Genomic DNA, 21,096 nt, shown 5'->3' on the forward strand with positions numbered 1-21,096 from the left:
CTCCCTTTGAGTTCATCAGTGCTTTTGAAATGTTCTTTGTGTCCATGTTGAAAAGCTTTCTCTGGGTTATATCATTTCTATAGACTGCTGTTCTCTTCCTTTACATTTTAACTTGCATTTCTCAGAGTTCCCTCAGCTTCCCAGGGGGCAACTTCGGGGAGTTGTTTATCCCCTCACTCCCAGTGGGTGAAGACCATGAGGCTGGAGATGGGAAAGAAATGAGAGTGAAGAAGGAGATGAAACAGACCTGGGTACCTTGCTGTGGGGCAGAGGGAGAGGGAAAGCCTCCCGGGGGTCTTGATTCCAAGGCTGCCAGCGTCTGGGAAAATACAGTGTAACCTCTTCCATGTGCGGGACAAATAAAAGTCCCGCGCCTGTTGTCTAGCCCTGAGGTGGCTTGTCAGGAGAGTTCCCTGGATCCCCATCACTTTAACTCAACACACAGTTTCATCTTTACTATATCAGAGGAGAGATTTCTTCAGACACTAAAGCCAGCTGCAGAAGAGGGTTCCCAGGAACTAACAGAAGTCAGGCACATCTCCCCCACCGCCCCACAGCACTTTCTTCACACTCAGGACATCAGCGGCCCATCTGACCTGCATCTGGTTTGGACTACATGGTCAGGGCACAAGGGAAGAGAACTGTGCTCACCTTTTCGTACTCCATGCTCACCTTTGCTTGGACTGGAGTCGGCTGGGTTGAATTTCATCCTTGGTGGGAGTGTCCTGATTCACTTCCTTGGGCCCCCTTCCTGGTCACTCGTACACTTTCTCATGACCTAAATCTGATCTAAGGAAAGACCCAGCACAAGAAAATCAGACAGGAAGGACCTCAGGGACCAGCTGATGTGGTCAACCTTCATCACACAGGGAACCAAATCCAGTGAGGGAAGTGGTTCTCAAGGCCATCAGCCAGGTAGTGGCTGCCAGAAACCAGTCTGCTGTCCTAAATCCTGGTCCAGGGCTCTTCTCTACAAAGAGGAGTCGGAAAAGGGTGAATCCAGACCACAGGTATATTTCCACTGGAAGATCTGGTGTTCTGGAGTCATTTATGTACATACTTGGCCTGTTAAGGATCTGCCACCGAGTGTGAGCTTGCTTCTAGACAAGTGGCTTCTCTGAGCCAGAAGCTTCTGAGAAAAGCTCACCCCCCACCACCCTCCCCAAAGCTGTTTTGGGGGTAAACCTGGTTTCTCCAGCTTCATACTCTTGATTCCAAATACTCTGCTGAAAAGACCTCTGAACTGGAGATTAAGAGCCTGTGTTCCCATTCCAGCTCAGCTTATTTTGAGGCAGTCAAACCTGACCCTCTAGCTTCTGTTTTCTTCATCCTTATGGGTAGAGAGGCCTCTGAGTTAGATCTCAGGCCTGCTCTGAATCGCCCTCACCAGTTCGGGCACCCAGGGCGGGCGCCTCCAGCGCTAGGGGGCGCTAGGGCCGCCGCAGAGCCCGCGCCAAGGGGGCGGGGCCTGGCCTCGGCTGGGCGGGGCGTCGGCGGGCGGGCCCCCGTGCCAGGTGCGGGTTTGGTCCTCCCCGGGCGCCGTAGGCGGCGCAACCCGCTCGCGCCCGGGGCTGAGGTTCTCCCGCGCCTGAGGCGGCGGCGGGAGCCTCGCGGAGGTGGTGTGGCAGCGGTCTCTTCCTCCTCATTTCCGCGCCTCCGGGACCATGGCGGCGCAGGCGGGTAAGAAAGGGCCGCGCCGTCCTGTCCTGGGCTCGGGGCGCCTGAGGGGAGCTGGCGGCCTCTCGGGAGTGTCTGTCTGTGTGGTCCCCGCTCCTCAGAGGGATAATTGGGCGAATGAGCGCAGCGCTCCCCGGAGACGCGGAGGCTGTGGGGGCGGGAAGAGGGCTCGCGAGAGGGGGCGGCTAGCGGAGTGGGGCGGTTTCCCGCGAGCTGAGGTCCCTGAGGGGAGGAATGCCGGGAGCGTCTTTTTCTGTGGCCCTGGCGGCTGCAGGTCCTCAAATTAAAACTGGAAGCTGAGGAGCCCGGGTTTCCTTGGAGTGAGGGGTTTGAGGGCACATGAAGAGTACGGGAACCTCAGAGTTTGGGGCAGTTCTGAGGGAATGCAGAGTTACCCCGGGTAATGGGTTTTCTGTGGAAAATTGCGGAGAGTATGGCTTTCCCCATGGGATCCAAGGCTTCTGGCGGGTATGTTGCGGTCGGTCTCCTGGACGTTGGGATTCTTTGCAGGAAGTAAGCAGTGTGGGCTCCTTGGGGGTTTAGGAAGCGACGGAGCGTAGGGAGAGAGTGCATCTTTCTGGGGCAAGTAGGCCCCGCCCCCTGAGGGCCCCTCTGAGAGCAGAGAGGAAGGTGGGCCAACACCTCCTAAAAGGAAGTATATAAGGGTGAAGGGTAGCTTCAGGGTTAGGTTGGCTGGGCCTGCAGTCCCCTCCCCATCACCTCACACCACCCTGCAGCTTCCTGCCCTGCTTGTCTGTCCCCCAGCACCAGGACCTTACTGTTTCCCAGCCACCTGTGTGGGTGGCCCAGCCTTTAGGTCCACCAGGGTCAGCATCCAGAAGCTTTCTAGAGCTGGCAGGAGGGAATAGTGGAGGAGGGAGACTGTCCGGGATATCTGCCCCTGCTTCCTGGCTTTCAGCCTGTGGACAGTCACTTCCTCCATCCTGAATACAAGGAGCAGGCCACCAGTGGGTCACTTCCTCACCATGCGAGCATGGCATTTTCTCCTTATTCTTGATAATAGGCTTCTGGAGAAAGAGGGCTAGGGGTAGACATACTGCCTGTCTCTTCCTGTTTTACTGGTTTTTTTTTTTTTTTTAGCTTCCAGAGTTTTTTTTTTTTATCTCAAATGATTTCTAATTTTTTTCCCCTAACCTCTAGGTAATGTCGGTTCCCTGTCTTGAACTTTGATTCTCAGAAACTTGTGAAAGATCTTAGAGTGCAGTAATGTTTCTTGGCTCTTGCTCTGAAGGAACCAAAAAGCTGTCCGGAGGTATTAGTGCCTCTGGATGCATTAGTTTGTACATTCTTCCATAAAAATATTTATTGGATACTTCTGGACCATGCGCTTAGCCAAGCGCTGAGAAATATAAACAAAACAGACACAGTTCTTACCTTTATGGTGCTTACACTCCTAGAGACGAACGGTAAATAAATGAGGTGAGCAAATGAGATAATTACAATAAGATTGCATCAGGGGGAAGTGGAGTGGATAGGGAATACATTCCTTTAAAAAGCAAGTTTATACTGAGCCCTGAAAATAAGTAGAAGTTAGTCCAGCTAAGAAAGGGCAAAGAACTTTCCAGGCAGAGGGAACATAAAAAGGTCCCGAGGCAGGAAGGCACGTGGTGCCTTTGAAGAGCTATGAGAAGGTCAATATGGCTGTTTTATGGGAGAGGAGACTAAGGTTCAGAAATTGCTTGTTCAAGGTTCCAAAGCCAAGTAAATGGCGGTGGTCAGAATTAATATTTTCCAGTTTCAAATTTGGTGCATCATCCTCTCTATATCATAAACACTAGAATGAAGTTGCCCATGGAGTCAGAGAAGGAAGTGGGACTTAAACTTTTACTTGTTATGTCTGAACTGTGTTCCAAGACAACTCAGGTTCCTGTGTAACAGGAGTATCAACAACAAAGAAATCAAATATTTGCTGAGTACCTGTGGTGTCTAAGGCACTGGGCTGGGTCCAAGTGTTACATATGCTAGAGATAATGTAACTCTCCTCATTTTACATGTAAAGAAACTGAGGCCCAGGGAGGAAGATGGATTTGTCTAGGGTCACTCAACTAGTGGTAGAGCCAGGACTAACCTGTCCAGTGCTCTTTCCAATAGTCCAAAGTCCTTGAGATGTACAGGATCTGGCACACAGTAGGCCATTAATAAATATTTGTGGAAATGAATAATATGTGGTTTGTGCCTTTGGCATATTCACTATTTAGAGTAATTAAGGAAAAAATAAACAAGACAAGCTATTATGAGTCCTGTAGGTGACAACATTTTATGTGTGTGTATTAGTTGCTCAATCATGTCCAACTCTTTGTGACCCCATGGACTGTAGCCTGTTAGGCGCCTCTGTCCATGGGATTTACCAGCAAGAATACTGGAATGAGTAGCCATTCGTTTCTCCAGGGCATCTTTCTGATCCAGAGATGGAACCTGCATCTCCTACACTGGAGGCAGATTCTTTTATTATCTGAGCCACCAGGGAAGCTTTCAGGTGATAACACTAGGGAATTTCAAAGGTGAAGGAGAACTTTATTCATACATTCATCCCACAAATATATATTAAGTTCCTACTGTATACCAACACGTCTAGGCCTGGGGGATTCAGCACAGGGCAAGATAGATCAAATCCTTTCCCTCATGAAGTGTATGTTCTGGTGGTGAGAGATAGACAGTAAGTAAATACATGAATATCATATGTCAGGGGTAACTGCTCGGAAGAGAAATGAAGTATGATAAGGGCGTAGGTGCAGTGGGATATCATGGGAACCTCTGTGGTTAATGCCATCTAAGCAGAGAAATGAAACGTATCTGGGGGAAGAAGATTTTGGACAAGGAATACAAGAAAATGAGCAAAGACCCTGAGCCAGGAATGTGCTTGGCATGTTTGAAGAACAGCATGGTGTCCAGAGTGGCTATCACATTTGTTCGGGTCATACTTGAGGGTAAGATTTGAGAAATCTTAGGTAGGTTAAAGAAAGGGGCATGGGATTTAGCAGGTTGATATCCTGGTAAGGGAGAAACTGAGGGTACAATTACAAAGGCTGGTGAGTGTCAAGATCTTCACAAGGGTTGGTGACTTGATATGTATGGTGGAGACAAAGATTGGAAGGTGTGGGAGTCGTAGGAAGTGGAATGTAAGGCTGAGAAGGTGCGTGAAGCCGGACTGTGGAGGGTTTAATGCCAGGCTTGTAGAATTTTCTGGTATGCAGTAGAGACCATAGGTTTAGTGGCACGACGTGTGTATATTATGTTTAGACTATCAGTCTTTTTGGTGGGCACAATGAATTGGACAAGGGTGAGGAAGAGCACCAGTCTGGAGTAGGGTACTTTGGGCCCTGAGCTGAGCTTGTTAGTGATAGGAATGGGGAAGAAGGCACCAGCCAGAGGAAATGCCTTTTGTTGTGGTCAGGGCAGGGTGACACGAATGGCCCTGGATATGGAATGGAGGGAGCAAAGCAGGGTCCAAGAAGACCACAAGGTTTTAAAGCTGAATAGAAACCCATCATAGAATAGGAACTCAACTGTTAGACTTTCCACATTCCTGGTGTGTTGTCTGCCTTTTCTGGACGCTAGGCTGGTTTTAGCCCAGGGCTGGCTTCTGATCAGTGCAAACTGAGGCAGGGAGCTCAGGATCAGGCATACTAAGGAGGGGTGGGGTCCACCCCCAGATACCACTTCGGCGTTTCAGTGAGAGGACAGGGAACTGTACAAGTCTCTTACAAGTCTGTTCTTTCCCACTTTTGACCTTGCTTTATACAGTAACAAGAATTAGACTCTCTTACCTTTTCATTCACATCCAACAGTAGCTAAACATGAAACCATTGCTTGATTCCATTAAAGTACACCTTGAACATCCATCCTGGGATTCCATTTGGTTAGATCTTTCTGGCCATGATTTATTTTTCCAGGAAAGAAAGTCTAGAATGTAGTTAAAGACATAGACTTTGGAGTTAGCAGACCCTGTGGTCTAATTCCAGCTCTAACACTTACTAATGGACCATGTCCATTTCATTTTCAGTAAAATGGAAATAGTACTAGTCCTTATTTAATGGAATCCTTAGTTTTGATTTTTAGTTTTTAGTCACTCAAGTCGTGTCCAACTCTTTGAGACCCCATGGACTGTATCCCTCCAGACTCCTCTGTCCATGGAATTCTCCAGGCAAGAATACTGGACTGGGTTGCCATTTCCTCCTCCAGGGGATTTTTCCAACCATGTTCATTTAGTTCATGCTTGCATAGTGCTTAGAACACTGCCTGACACATAATAAGGACTCGAAGTAGTTCTTCTCTGCCATTGACAGTGGGTTGAGAATGTCCATCCAAGAGTGTACGATTTGGTTAACCAGGTTCACCAATTTGTAGCCCTTCCCCCAGATAAGAAAATGCCCACTCATTCACAGCTAAGTAAACTTGTTGGAAGTAAGAACCTGAGTGCCCCAAAGCTACAAGAACCACCTGTCTTGTTTGTGTCTCTACCAAATATCTTACTCCGCTACCAAGCTTGCCCTGCCCCCAGCACCTGGTTTGTCCCTCTTTGAGGTATGTTATTTTTGTACATATCCTTGCCCCTTATACTCATGAAGGGCCCCAGAAGTTGGTGGCGTACTTTGTGTCTTGCATATGGGCACATAGAAAACATTTGCTGGATTTGTTTTGGAAACCTCCCCTTCAGATTTTAGAGGCCAGTGGGTTTCTCTGTATGCTTGTCTTTTTTTTTTTTTTGACTGCATGGCATACAGGATCTTAGTTCTCCCACCAGGAATTGAACCTGTGTCCCCTGCAGTGGAAATGTGGAGTCTTAACCACTGGACCGCCAGGGAAATCCTGAGGCTAGTGTATCTAATAGCTCAACTTTTTCCCCAGCCAACTCCCTAGGTATACAGGAAAGAAAGAAGGTAAGCTTCTCACAGTTCAGTTGCCAACTAAGTGCCAGGCACTGTGGGAGGTATTTTCATGTAATGTATTTCTCTTAATTCTCTTGGTAATGCTGTAAGGTGGATGACATTATCATCTTTTTAAAGATTAAGAGACAAGGGAGGTGAAATAGGTGAAGAGAATTAAGAGGTACAAACCTCTAGTTATAAAATAAGCCATAGGGATGTAATATACAGAATAAGGAATATGGTCAATAACATTGTAGTAACTTTGTACAGAAACAGGTGGTTACTGAAGTTAGTGTTAGTGTGGTGATCATTTCATAATGTACACAGACATCAAATCACTACACAGTACACCCGAAACTAACATAATGTATGTGAACTGTATTTCAATTTAAAATCTTAACTGATAGGAACTGGAGGAGAAAGTTACTTGTTTACTTTCTTAAAAAAAAAAAAGTTTAAGACATAGGATCTGAGAGGTTAAATAATTTGCACAAGGACAGAGAGTCAAGTTTCAAACCCAGGTCTAATTCCAGTTCGTCTGCTTAACCCTTACAAATGTTTCCCAATAAACTAAAGAAGGGCAGAAGGGAACAACAGCAAGAACAAAACCTTCTGAGATTCCTGTGTCTGTGCCTTGACCTGAAAAATGAGAGGCCCCTGGTTTGATGTCATAGACTCTCAGAATTAGTAAGAATAATCTGACCCCTCCCTTTATGAAGAATCTAAGGTCCGGAAAAGTCCGTAAGCATCTTTAAAAATCATCTAGTCTTTCTTCCTTAGACACTCCCTTTGGTATATTTGGGAAGCTAGTGAGGAGGAAAATCCTTTGGTATGCAGAGAAGAGTATCTGCTGGAACATAAATCATTATTGTTAGTCTTGTTGGTAGTCACTTCATTAAAATGTGATATTTTTTCTCTTGGCTGTTTCCTACCAGTTGCTGCCCTGCCCCTTGGCTTCCTGCTTTATCCCTGAACAAATCAGATTTCTATACCTGACCTGTCAACTCCCAGGGGGCACAGCAGTCACCATACTTGTTTTGTGCTGCACTGAATTGGCTGGGTTTTGTTCCTGGTTCTCATTGTCTAGTGGAACATGAGAAGCACCATAGATTTTTTTCTCAAGTTAAAGGATAGAATCTGTACATGTTAGTTCAGGTCAGGCTTTATGGGTTCATGAGCTCTCAGCGCTTGTAATTTCTCACCACTTTGAAGTCAGAAAAGGACTGTTTGCAGAAACCCAACTCTTAGCTCAAGATTAAGGTGAATATTAGTGTCTTAGGGGAAATGCACTGGCTCTGAGTTGGGGTGGCAGGCTGAGCCTTCCACAGAGTAACTGTAGTCTTGAGCAAGTCTCAGCTTGTTTGAGGCTGCCTAGGGTAGTGAAAATGGAGAAGGCAATGGCACCCCACTCCAGTACTCTTGCCTGGAAAATCCCATGGACAGAGGAGCCTGGTAGGCTGCAGTCCATGGGGTCGCTAAGAGTCGGACACAACTGAGCAACTTCACTTTCACTTTTCACTGTCATGCATTGGAGAAGGAAATGGCAACCCATTCCAGTGTTCTTGCCTGGAGAATCCCAGGGACGAGGGTGCCAGGTGGGCTGCCATCTATGGGGTCTCACAGAGTTGGACACGACTGAAGTGACTTAGCAGCAGCAGCAGGGTCATGAAAATGTAACAGGTCTGGTGGTCTCAGAACTTAGGTTTGAGACCTTCTCATGATTTGACAACTCAGTTATCCTCTGATCCCATTTATGTTTCAGAAAAATGAAAGGGTTAGGTTTGAATAGATGATTTTTAACCTTACCATCCTGGTACCCTTGTGCCTGCCCTCAGTAGAGTCACAGGTTGTTTGAGGGTTACATCACCAATTATTAAGTTGGAAGAGAGAAGCATGTATAAGCGGAATATATTTTATACTGTTTTTCCAAAGATCCTGAAGGTGAGAAACTTCCTAGCGAACCATTTATTGCAATTATCACCTTGTCTGCATCGCACACTTAGCAGTTAAAAGCAACAAATCCCAGTAATAACCATGAAGGCATCAGTCAGTTCAGTTTGGTTGCTCAGTCATGTCCGACTCTGCGACCCCATGGACTGCAGCATGCCAGGCTTCCCTGTCCATCACCAACTCCCAGAACTTGCTCAAACACATGTCCATTGAGTTGGTGATACCATCCAACCATCTCCTCCTCTGTCGTCCCCTTCTCCTCCTGCCTTCAGTCTTAATCTGTGAAGGCATAGGTTTTTAACTATTAAACACCTAACAAGGGCTCTGTATTGTTCAAAGCTGCTGAGGGCATTTACGTAGTCAGGCTCCCTTTGTCAGACTCTTGACAATCAGCAGTCACTGTTAAGTCTGCAGACAGGGTCGGTAACCACAGTCAAGGGAGAGGTGAACAGCCTGGTACAGTGAGGTCTTCTCTTAGAGAATGACTTTCCCAGGCAGACAGCATTCTAGATTGGTCTTCCACTGGGCCTCACCAAGATCTCCAAGACTTTGTATTACTATATTTCTCTTCCTTTTCCTAGAATGAAGGTTGTAAGAGAGAATCATTGACTTTTAAGACTGTAAGCATGTGGAAAAGGCCAAGAGTATTTTTCTGAAGAAAATCCAGGCTTGGGAGGCTGAAGGTTCCGAGGGAATTGCCTAGGCCAGGTACAGATCAGGACGTCTTCATGTGACTTTACCTGGAGGTAGTCCCAAGGACATATTCCAGGCGACTCATCGCTGCTGACTGTTGAAGCTTATCTTTGGAAATTACCTCTGTAGCTGGCAGCTGGGTAAAGTTTTTCAGTTCGATTTGCCACATAGAGTATCCATTTGGCACCCACCTTTAGGCTAGGCCCTGGAGATCTGAAGATGATCAAGATACACTCTTTGCCCCTAGAGCTGGGGGCAGTGTTGCAGAGAGGGAGGGACTGAGGAGGCAGAAACATAACGAACTGTAATTATAGGACAAATGGTATTAAGCAGGTATTTGACAAAGTGAAACAAACACTTCCTGCCTTTAGAGGACCATGAAGGGAAGATGGACGTCTGATGAAGGGCAGAAAAGGTGGGTAAACAGTAGCCTAAACACCCAGAGTAGCTCGAGGTGTGAGCGTTAGGATACAAGAATATGAATGTGTGTGACAGGAATAAAAAATAGATCAAGATTTAACTAGAACATTCCTTTGTAAGGGGTGTTAAAAGATAGGTTCTTTAGGGCCACCTTGTAGAGGGCCATTCCTTCCTTTTTTTTCTTTATTTCTTTATTTTTGGCTGTGGCTGAATCTTCATTACTGTGAGCAGAGACTGCTCGTTATTGCAGTGTTCTGGCTTCTCATTGCGGAGGCTTCTCATGTTGTGGAACATGGGCTCTAGAGCGCACAGGCTTCAGTAATTGTGGTGCATGGGCTTAGTTGCCCCACAGGATGTGGTATCTTCCCGGACCAGGGACCAAACCCATGTTCCCTGCGTTGGCAGGCAGTTTCTTAATCACTGGAGCACCAGGGAAGCCCTCCTTTCAATAAATGTTAGTTGAGGGATTGTAGTAGGCCAGGGAGCTGACAGTAGGCAGCTTTCGTGTGTGTGAGGAGCTTGTTTTCCTGCCTTAGGAGTTTTGCACAGATCTGCCCGCCATCCCAGTTTCCACAGTTATCCTTTGCTCCTCCTCTTTGCCTGCTTAATTTCTCTTCATCCTTTAGAGCTCAACTTGGAAATTACTTCCTTAAGGAATATGTTCTTGTGTGCCCTACCCAACACCATTTGCTCCATTATAAGGACTTGATATCTTCTTCCTACAACTTGCCACAATTATAGTGAAAATAATTATGTTATTGTTTAACATATGCTCTATGTTTAATCTGTCTCCTGTGTGCTGCTCTTTTCTAACCGAGCACAGTTAGATACATAGTTGGCATACAATAAATATTTGCTGAAAGAATGACTGAAGCATGACCATTGAATTTAGCAATAAACAGTCACTGTTGATCTTGGTAAGACAGTTTCAGAGAAATGGTTGGGGTGGAAGTCAAATTGCAGTGGATTGTGTGGTAAATAGGAAGTGTGGAAATGAAGGCAGTGTAGTATGTGTAGACAGCTTCTTTTTAAGTTGAAATATAGTTGACTTACAATGTTGTATTGGTTTTTGGGTTTTACCGGATATTGAATATGTTTCCCCATGTTTTACAGTAGGACCTTGTTGTTTATGTATTTTGTATATAGTAGGTTATATCTGCTAATCCCAAACTCCTAATTTATCCCTCCCTGCCCTTTCCCCTTTGGTAATTATAAATGTGTTTTCTTTCTCTGTTTTTTTAAAGTCTTTCTTGAATTTGTTGCAGTATTGCTTGTGTTCTGTTTTGTTTTTTCGGTCCCGAGGCATGTGGGATCATAGCTCCTGACCAGGGATCAAACCCACACCCGGTGCATTCCCACACCTCGCGCACTGGAAGGCAGAGTCTTAACCCCTGGAATGCCGGGGAAAGGGAAGGTGACGTGAAAGTCGCTCAGTTGTGTCCGACTCTTTGCGACCCCTTGGACGATACAGTCCATGGCATTCTCCAGGCCAGAGTACGGGAGTGGGTAACCGTTCCCTTCTCCAGGGGATCTTCCCAAGCCTGGGATTGAACCCAGGTCTCTTGCATTGCAGGCAGATTCTTTACCAGCTGAGCCACCGGGGAAGCCCTTTTTTTTTTTTTAATAATGCATCAACTTGTTCTTGACCCCTGTGCATTCATTCATGGTAGTGCAGGCTTTCTCTGGCGGTGGCGAGTGAGGGCTGCTCTCCATCGCGGTGCGCGGGCTTCTCGCTGCAGTGGCTTCTTGTGCTGCAGAGCTCACGCTCTGGGCACTCAGGCTTCAGTTGTGGCTCATGGGCTTAGTTGCTCCACGGCAGGTAGGATCTTCCTGGACCGGGAACCGAATTCTAGTCCCCTGCGTTGGCAGGTGAGTCTTACCCACTGCACCACCAGCGAAGTCCCATAAGTTTATCTTCTGTTAGACAGCTTTTAATACATGTGGCTACGAAGTGGAGAAGCAAGGGTGGTAGCTAGAGGAGAAAGCGGGCTCCAGATTTGTTTTTAATGAGAAAGACTTGAACTTATTTAAATGGCAGTTGGAAGGAGCCAGTGGAAAAGGGAGTGGTGGTGGAGACTGTCTTCTGAAAGGTGTGATGAGGTGGAGTCCAGATCAGAGCACAGTGCTCAACAGTTGAGTTCTGTAGACACTGGGGAGTCTGGGCGAGTCAGCCGAGACTGCAGTACACTAGGAAAAGCCAAGGGCCTGGCCTCGGGCTGGGGGGGTGGCCGTGCCAAAGGACATGGAGACTTTCCAAAGGTGGAACCAGGTGGATGTGAGAGGAGGAAGTTGAGGCAGGGATCTTGATTTTTGTGCCCTAGTGTCTAGTACTGGAGAAGGAAATGGCACCCCACTCCAGTACTCTTGCCTGGAAAATACCATGGACGGAGGAGCCTGGTAGGCTGCAGTCCATGGAGTCTTGAAGAGTCCGGCACGGCTGAGCAACTTCACTTTCACTTTTCACTCTCATGCATTGGAAAAGGAAATGGCAACCCACTCCAGTATTCTTGCCTGGAGAATCCCAGAGACAGAGGAACCTAGTGGGCTGCTGTCTATGGGGTCACACAGGGTCGGACATTACTGAAGTGACTTAGCAGTAGCAGCAGTGTCTAGTGCAGAGCACGTGTTAAGTGTGCATTTAATGGCTTTGAGTTTCTCAAGACTGGAGCGCAGGCTCTGGAGGGTATGGACATAACAAGTTAGCTTGAATATCTTCGTAGTGGAAATCGTGATTCTTCTTGAATTTTGGAAACAGCCAGAGGTCACTCAGAGCCAAGACAAATTGTTGAGTAAGTGGGTGGTCAGTTCAGAGACTGTTCCTTGTGGGTTAAAAAGTAAAAGCAAGAAGCAGGTGTGGCTTAAAATAATGAGACTTGCTGGGGGTGAGATGTGGCAGTCTTAACAGGCCTTTCATGTAAGAGTTCCCAAAACATTTCATGCCGGTACCTCCAGAACTGGGAAGATTCATTTTGATGTCTGTGTTCACTAAAAACCCTCTCACTAAACCACTGTTTCACCTATAACCCAGTTGGAGGGAGTGTCTCAGACTTTTCTGCCTCAGAGTTTGTGAGGTTTTTGGTGCACTGTGTGAGCAGTACCACCCAGGAGGTGATGTACGGAGAGAAGCGGGTGGGCCGAGGCTTTAAAACCTTCTGCCAGCTTGTTCAACACTTCCCTGTGCTGCGAGGACAGCTGCCGGTGCCCTGGCTGCCCCAGAAGGCCGCCAGGCAGTCTTAAAGTGTGCAGAGCCGTGCATTGTCTATTCATGGCCCCTGTGCCTGTAGACCAGGGTCCGGTGCCTGTCACTGTGCCTGTGGCAGTCTGGAGTTACCCAGAGAGAACAAAGCTGCACACACAGGCGCACAACAGAGTCTTTTAACAACCCTGTCCCTTTTCCTAGGGCCGAGTCAGGTACCACAACCTGATCTCAGCAGCCCGCTTTATTTCATGAAATTAGCACCTGAATCACACCAGGAGCATCGTGTTGTGTCCCTTTTAGAGGGACACGGACGGGCTCTGTGCTACTGCCCGTGCTTCTCTGAGCCCACACAGCCCTTCCCCATCCTTTTTCAGCCTTTAGTAAACTTTCCCCATCTTTCGAGGCTCAACTTCCCCTGCAGACACTTTCCTGGCTCCCCTGAGCAGAATGAGCAGGAACTAGAAAGAGTACAGGCTTTAAAGTGAGCCAGACCTGAGTTGGGGTGCTAATGCTGCTGCTTGAGCTTCACCCTCAGCCCCAAGTTTCCGTTCCCTCACCCATTAAATGAATATAATAATATCTGTCTCATGGTATGTTTTGAGAATTGAGATTGGGTCTGTGAAAGAACCTTGCACAGTTCTTGGCAAGTAGGAGGCGTTCATGAAATGTTTGTTCTTTTCCTACTGTACTGGTAATTTCTTTCTCTGAACTAAGTACTTTGATGTGAAATAACATCTCAGTTAAAAAAAAAAAAATACAATATGGAAGAATGTTTCCTTTCCAGTGCATTTCCTCTTTCAGGAGCAAGGTGACTTATCCAACAGCCTCCAGTGTAGAGCTTAGACCGACAGGTCCAGTGAAAAGACCCATGATGCTGATTGAATGAATGAGCTCCTGGACGAAGTGATGGGAAATCGGCACAACTAGGGCTTTTGAGGAGAAGGACAAGGCCACACCTTGTGTAATCTAGAGAGCAGACCTTTCTGGGTGCTGGCTAGGGACAGTTGTAGGAAAGGCCGACCCGAAAAGAAAGAGACTTGTTCATTCCATGTACTCAGGACTGTGAGCATGGGCTGAAAGGAAGGAAAAGGCAGGTTTTGTTTCAGTAAAAAATAGGAACAGCCAGAACCGGCTTTTAAAATATTTATCTATTTATTTGCTGGCTGCTTCAGGTCTTTTGTTGCTGCACTTAGACTTCCTCTGGTCGCGGTGAGCGGGGGCTGCTCTGGGGAGCACTGGCTCTAGGTGCACAGTAGTCAGAGCACGGGGGCTCAGTAGTTGTGGCACATGGGCTTAGTTGGAGTCTTCCTGGACCAGAGATCGAACCCGGGCCCCCTGTGTTGGCAGGCGCATTCCTACGCACTGTACCACCAAGGAAGTGCCAGGACCATTTTTTAAAAAGTGGAACGCCACTGCTTGTGAGGCCATGGAGTCACTGTCCTTGGGGAGATGAGCAGCTGGATGATTGCTCGGCAGGGATCTTGTGGAGGAGGGAACCATGCGTGGAGCAGAGCATTACTCAGCCCTTCCAGCACCAGAGTCTGTTAACCCTGTCTTCTACAAGGTGGGGATCCTGCCCCCGCACTCCCTGCTTCTTCAGCCTCTGAACCCCTTGCTTCTGTGTGCAGGTGAAGATGCCTGGAGGTGTCAGGGCTGTGGAGACCACGTTGCTCCCAACCAGCGGTTGTACAGGACCGTCAGTGAAGCCTGGCATTCCTCCTGCTTCCGGTAAGTGAGTCCATGTGCCTGTCTTCACCAGTGCCCTGCGGGCTAGGCACTGGCCTTCATCCTCTGGAAGATACAGAACAAGCTTCTGACTTGAGAGATTCCATTTCGAGGGGTGGTGTTCAGGGGGCAGAGGGAGGTGCCCAGGAAGTGCATGTTAGCAGAGGTCAGGTGTGGCCCCCCCGATGCCAGATGGAACTGGAAGAACGGCACGTGGGCCAGGTACGGCTAGAGGTGGGAGGTTTGGGGATGGGGGGAGCCCTTTTCAGGGTGTCCCAGCACCCTTATCTGGCCAGATGAGGAGACTGAGGATGAGAACGCGTGGCTTTCCTACGCCTGCACTTCTGATTACACGGGTGCCTTGAGGGCTGTTGGCACAGCCACCTCTTCTTCACTCCAGATGCCTCCCTAGCTTCCTGCTTTTTGTTATTAACTCTGTTATATCAGTGGCTCTTAGATGATTGTTTGGAGAAAGCTTGGTTTCTTGAAAACAGCGCAGCCTTTAATGTCGGATCTGTTCCTGCTCTCTGAGATTCCTTTTCCTCATCAGGAAAATACAGATGTTAATCATCTCTCTCACAGACTTGTTGAGATCTAATGAAGTCAAATATGGTAGGTACCTACTGAATGGCTGGAATCCTCAAGAGTAGGAGCTTGTCTTTGTATAATACAAAGTGTAACCCAGCGCCTGGCCTGCAGTCATTCTTCACCAGGAGGCTGGGTGGGCATTTGTGGTCTGAAGCGGCAGGGCTGTGCTCACGACGGAGAATGAGATAGAATGCAGACAGGCACCACGTGCCGTGAATTCCAGCTCCCACACACAGCAAAGCATCCCCTGGGCTGATAGCAAGTTCCTGAATTGACCTTTGAGCACTTGCCTCCGCCCAGGGAACTGCGTGGGGGCTTGGCCTGGAGGGCTCTGGCCTCTGGAGGGGTTGGAGCACTTTCCTGCCCTTTCAGCTCTAACTCAGAGCTCGCCAGTTTGGGCTGTGCATCTGACTGCCTTGGTTACTTCTCTTATCCCCAGGGAGGTTGATTCTACTTCCGTTTTGCTTCTTTGGTAAGATAGGAGCAGAGTGTCAGAGCTTCAGGGGCCTCTGGCTGCCCTTCCATTTTACAGCTCAGCCAAACCAGCATCAGAGCCCTGTGAGTTCCCAGGCTGGAACTCTCCTCGGCCTTCAGCCGACATGGTCACGTTTGTTCCTGCCATTTTCCTACTTGTATGGATATGTTCTATCCAAAATAAGCAAGAATGGGTAGAACAAGCTATAGGAGAATTGCTGGATTCTCCTATAACTAGAAGCACCACTTTCTGAATGATACAGCCCCTTCATATCACAGACTCAAGGCCTGAAACGAGAAAGACAAAAATTACATGAAATGAGCTGGCTCTAGAACTGAAGTCTTGGGTCGCTAGTAGGTCTGGTGAGATGCTAGCTTGTTAGAGTGCGCTGTGTGTGTGTGTATGAGACAGACACAAGTACACGCTCACAAAGAAGTGAGGTATGTTATCCTGGTGGCAAAGAGTGCAGGCTATGAAAGAGAACTGTTTTCAAACCCTGGCTTTGCAGTTTATTAATCGGCCGTCAGTGACTTCCCTGAGCTTCAGGTACCTCATCTGTAAAATGGGGAAAAGAATAGTTCTCGTCTTACAAGGTTGTTCAAGAGGATTAAATGTAGTGACCTGCAAAAAGTCCCTGGCATAGCGCCTGACACATAGAAAACCATTAATAATCAATAGTTGTCATTAAGTGTTATGTTGAGTGTGTCTGTATTCCCCTACACGCACATGTGTACTTTAACTTTGAACCACCCTGGCAATTAAACCAATGTCATGCCTGTGGGGGAAGCAGAATATTTCAGTTCAGTCTCCTATTTGCAGCTTTGCCTCAAGGACAGAATCCTTCTGATCTCGCTCTACTGACGGGGCACATCTCCTGACTCCTGAGCTTTCCCATGAAGTGGATGGTGTGGAACCCTCGGACAGAGCCTGGCGGTTTGCCCTAAGGAGACTGGCTGCTCTGGAGCCGATTTGTTGTAGTTGTTCAGTCACTCAGTCCTGTCCGACTGTTTGTGACCCCACGGACTGCAGCACGCCAGCCTTCCCTGTCCTCCACTAGCTTCTGGAGTAGGCGCAAACTCATGTCTGTTGAGTCGGTGATGCCATCCAACCATCTCATCCTCTGTCGCCTCCTTCTCCTCCCGCCTCCAATCTTTCCCTGCATCAGGGTCTTTTCCAATGAGTCGGCTCTTTGCATCAGTTGGCCAAAGTATTGGAGCTTCAGCATCAGTCCTTCCAGTGAATATTCAGGGTTGATTTCCTTTAGGATTGATTGCTTCGATCTTGCTAATTTGACGTTGCCCCAAATTGGAGGAATATTTTCAGGGCTTAGAAAGACTGCATTTTCTTTCTGACTCTAGAAGTGACCTTGGTTACGAGGAGCACAAGGCCTCAGCCTGAACGGTCTCTGCCACCCCAGCTCATCTGATTTCAGAGTGTCTGGGTTCAAGTCTGCCAGAAGCAGCTACCCAGAGAAAATCCATTCTTTGTGACTCCCAGCCCCGCTTTTACCCAGCTGGGCTCTAGTTACAATAAAGGAAATGACTTTTCTTCTCCCCTCCCCCCACACCTTTGTTTTCCTAGTCACAGGGTGGGGTTGGATATTGAATGGAGAAACTGCTGGAGTTTGGCCCAGCTCCTCCCCTCGCCTTCGTACACCAGCCCATCCCCTGTCTGCAGCCACATCCGCAATCTTGCCTCCGATAGGGCCTTCCGCCAGATTCTCAGGTTCCCTGGACAACAGGAAATCACTTAAGGCTGGGAACCGCGGCTGTACAGTGGGGGCCAGGTGACAAACCTCCTGGAAGTCCGGAATTGTGCTGGTGCCGGGCGGGCGCCTGGCCAGGATCCCCCTGGTCTCTGGATGCTTGGTGACCACCCCTCCCGCTTCCTCTCCTCAGCCTTTGCAGTGGGCCCATTTGGACTCTTAAGTTCCTCCAACCTTCCTTCTCCGTGAGCAGTGCTGTTGGTTCTAGAGCTGAGCCCTTCTCTCTGAAGCTCTCTGGAAAACTGGCCCCCTCTTGCTGGGGAGGAAAGCAGCTGGGCCACACACCGTTTGTTGTTGTTTAGTCGATATGCTGGGTCTGACTTTGTGACCCCGTGGACTATAGCAAGTCAAGTTTCCCTGTCCTCCACTGTCTCCCAGAGATTGTTCAAACTCATGTCCAGTGAGTCGGTGATGCCATCCAACCATCTCACCCTCTCTCGCCCCCTTCTCCTCCCGCCCTCAATCTTTCCCAGCATCAGGGTCTTCTCCAGTGAGTCAGCTCTTCCCATCAGGTGGCCAGTGTATTAGAGCTTCAGCTTCAGTATCAGTCCTTCCAATGAATGCTCAGGGTTGATTTCTTTTAGGATTGACTGGTTTGATGTCCTTGCTGTCCAAGGGACTCTCAAGAGTCTTCTCTAGCACTACAATTCGAAAGCGTCTGTTTTTTGGCACTCATTGTAGCTGAGGTTAAAGCAAGAAGCTGTGAGTGGTGACCTGGCCTCTTGGCATGTTTGCAGAGCAGGTGACGGGTTTTCTGAAGGTTGCCCTTTTCACCCTTGTCAGAGACCTTTGGCCAAGGAGGAGGGAAAAGCTGCCTCTGCTGGTCTTCGTGGCCACGACCTAGAACTCTTCTGTCTGACCTACTCTGACATCATCTTCAGAGGGAAACACCGTGCCCCCTCCCCCCATAGGGCTCCTGCTCACTCTCAGGGCCTTCTTCCTCAGGGCTATGAAGAGCTTTCTCTTTCGAGAAGTATTTGCTAAAGGCAGAGCTCTGGAAAAGGGATGCCGCAGATAGAAAGCTGTCGTCACTTTGTCAAGCTGCAGACCATTTCCTCTAAATTTGTGACTCCAGGAAAGGCCGGTGAAGAAATCACAGACGTAGCCACCGACTGTGGTGTAATGGGCTGGCTGACGACAGAGGGTTTTCTGCGGTTCTGAGAGCACCCACGCCCCCATCCACAGAAGCACAGTAGCTTGATAGTTAGAGCAACAGGTACCATTTATTGAGTGCTCACTCTGCACCAGACACTGTTCTAAGCACTTCATGTACATTATCTCATTTAATTTCCACAGCACCCTAATAATGATGGTGCTGGTCTTAACCTATTTTACAAATACAGGGAAGTGGAGCTTACTTGCCCACAGTCACAGAAGTAGTAGCTGGCATAGCTGGGATCTGAACCGAGGTGTCCTGCCTCCTCGCTTACCAGAGTCTTTGCATTCCTGACTGGGGCAGTCATTTAACCTCCCTGAGGCTAGATTTCCTCTTCTGTAAAGTCAAGGTGAAAAGAAACCGCTGATGGTATCAGCTAACATTGAAGGACCTCTGTTCAAAGGCTTCCAGAGCTCTAGTGGAAACAAAGTGCTGTTAAAGGGCTCTGGGCATGGGAGTCAGTGGAGCAACTCTGCCCCCTGCTGTTGGTGCTGCTGCCACTCAAGCCCTTGATGCCCATTGCCCCGTTTGTCCAGTTTATCTCTAAGGAAACCGTCAGCAGCAGGGCATTAAGGCGGGCGGTCAGGGGCCTGCGGCCTGCCACGCCAGGAAGGGAAAGGGCAAACACCTGGGCCGCCTTCTGCCCCCACAGGGGACTCCATCGTGGACAAGGTGGGACTGTATGCAGCAGAGCTGTGTGCCTTAATCCTGCTCTGTTCTCTGGAAAGAGAAAACTAAGATCCCATAGAAGCCCCGCAGCAGCTATTGGGGCAGAGATGGAGAGGGGTTGTGGGGAGCCAGGGATGGACAACTGATATTTACTAAGCATTTTATTGGGAGTTTTACTTAGATTGTCTGATTGAATCGGTTTCACTTAGATTGTCTTACAGTAATCCTGCAACCCCATGTTGTCCTAAAACAGAAAGGCCCAGAAAGGATAGGTGACTTGCTCAGGGTCACACAGAGCTGACATTTGAAATCAGGTCTCTCTGGCTTGGGGTGGTGGCGGGGGGTCTTGTTTCCACTGTGATTTCCACAAAGGAACAATAGACCTGGATTTGAGCTTTAACTGAGCCAGGCCAGCTGTGTAACTGTGGCCCCAGTTCCTTAGCTAAGATGAGCATCATTATCTTATCTCTAAGATGTGGTGAAAGTTACCCACCTCATGAAGTCACTGTGAGCATCACAGACGTAGTGGATCAGAGAGCCCTGAGAGCGTTAGGATGGGGCAACGCAGGGTCAGCAGCTGCAGGGGCAACTCTGGTCCTTAGTTAGCCATTCTGACTTCACTTGGAGCATCACCTACTATATTAAAGCGTGCAGTTGGCTGCTGCTGGGGACACAGACTTAACTTCTTGGCCTGGTCTCCTAGCTTGGAGCATTCTTAACAGTGGGCTCTAGTCTGGCTTCCACTGTGTCTCTCCCCTGGAACGTTCCCTTGTTGGTCCAGAGGACAGCCCCACCAGTCTGTCTGCCGGCCAGTCTTCAGTCCATCTTGTCTGGCCTCCTGAGCTGCGCTGGAGGTGGTAAGTGAACCAGAGTTCGCAGTCAGGCTGCTTGAGTTTCCATCCTAGCACCTCTTGAGTCGCTGCCTTCATCTTTCTTCACTAGTTTCCTCCTCTATAAAGAAGTGACTTGGTTCCATCTCAGAAGGTCATTCATTGTGCAGATTGAATCTGACCGTGCACTCAGAGCACTCAGCACTGCCTGGCCTTCATCAGGACTCAACAGGTGTTAGTGCTGGCTGTTGGTGTCTCAGTCACTCTGGAAGCGGCCCCTCTCCTTGGCTTCCCCGAGTTCCCCCGATCTCTCTGGTCATTCTGGCTTGTTCACCCCTTTCTACCCAGCTCTGAAACGCTGCCGCCCCTCCGGGTACTGTTTCCTCCCTGGGCCTCACCCACCCCCGCGGCTCCTGTTGTCCTGCACTCACTAGTGACCGTATACTCCACACACTGATGAAACTAGCAGTCCAGACCTTTCCACTGAGTTCTAGACTAGCTGTCCTTCTGTCAACCTCACATGTCCCTTTGGATGTATCATGGACATCTCAGACCCTGCTGGACCTTCAGTCTTCCCCTCCAAACTGACTTCTTTTCCATTGTTACCTGTCCCGTTGAATGGTGCCACCATCCGCCCACTGCCCAAGCGACAGCCCAGGTGTCCTTCACCTCTTGTCATCCGCATATCCAAGCCTGCCAGCTTTATTATTATCTCTTTGAATAGTAATATAACAGCTTTGAATGCCTCCACTTCTTTCCATTGCTCCTATCACCACTGTGTTCTGGGCTACCGCCATCCCTCACCCGATGACTCCAGTAGACATCTACCTCTCCATAGTCATTCTGCACCCCTAGTCCATTCTCCACAGAGAAGCCAGAGTGGGTGATCTGCGGGGGGGGGGGGGCAACAAGCCAGTGTGACCACATCACATTCTCTCATCTCTCTGCCTTAGACACTTCAGCAACTTTCTAGCATTCTTAGATCAAGGCCGCAGTCCTTTCGGGTGCTTGTAGAGCCCCCTGTGACCTGGCCTCGCCCCACAGCCTCTGTTCCCTCTGC

General features: G+C 48.6%; 1 protein-coding gene across 4 annotated transcripts in view; it reads left to right on the forward strand.

The window, feature by feature from the left end:
• Window positions 1–1,567: 1,567 nt before the first annotated feature.
• The window catches only part of LIMK2 (LIM domain kinase 2), a 52,074-nt gene continuing 32,545 nt past the window's right edge, over window positions 1,568–21,096 (forward strand). For all 4 annotated transcript variants that reach the window (XM_060401325.1, XM_060401326.1, XM_027956811.2 and 1 more), the window contains exons 1-2: window positions 1,568–1,680; window positions 14,457–14,556. Coding sequence is in view for 2 of the 4 variants with exons in the window: in XM_027956811.2 (XP_027812612.1) it covers window positions 1,665–1,680; window positions 14,457–14,556 (116 nt within the window). In the remaining 2 variants the exon portion in view is untranslated. The remainder of the gene's footprint in view (window positions 1,681–14,456; window positions 14,557–21,096) is intronic.

The sequence above is a fragment of the Ovis aries genome, chromosome 17 (assembly GCF_016772045.2).
Source record: "Ovis aries strain OAR_USU_Benz2616 breed Rambouillet chromosome 17, ARS-UI_Ramb_v3.0, whole genome shotgun sequence".
Taxonomy (NCBI): domain Eukaryota; kingdom Metazoa; phylum Chordata; class Mammalia; order Artiodactyla; family Bovidae; genus Ovis; species Ovis aries.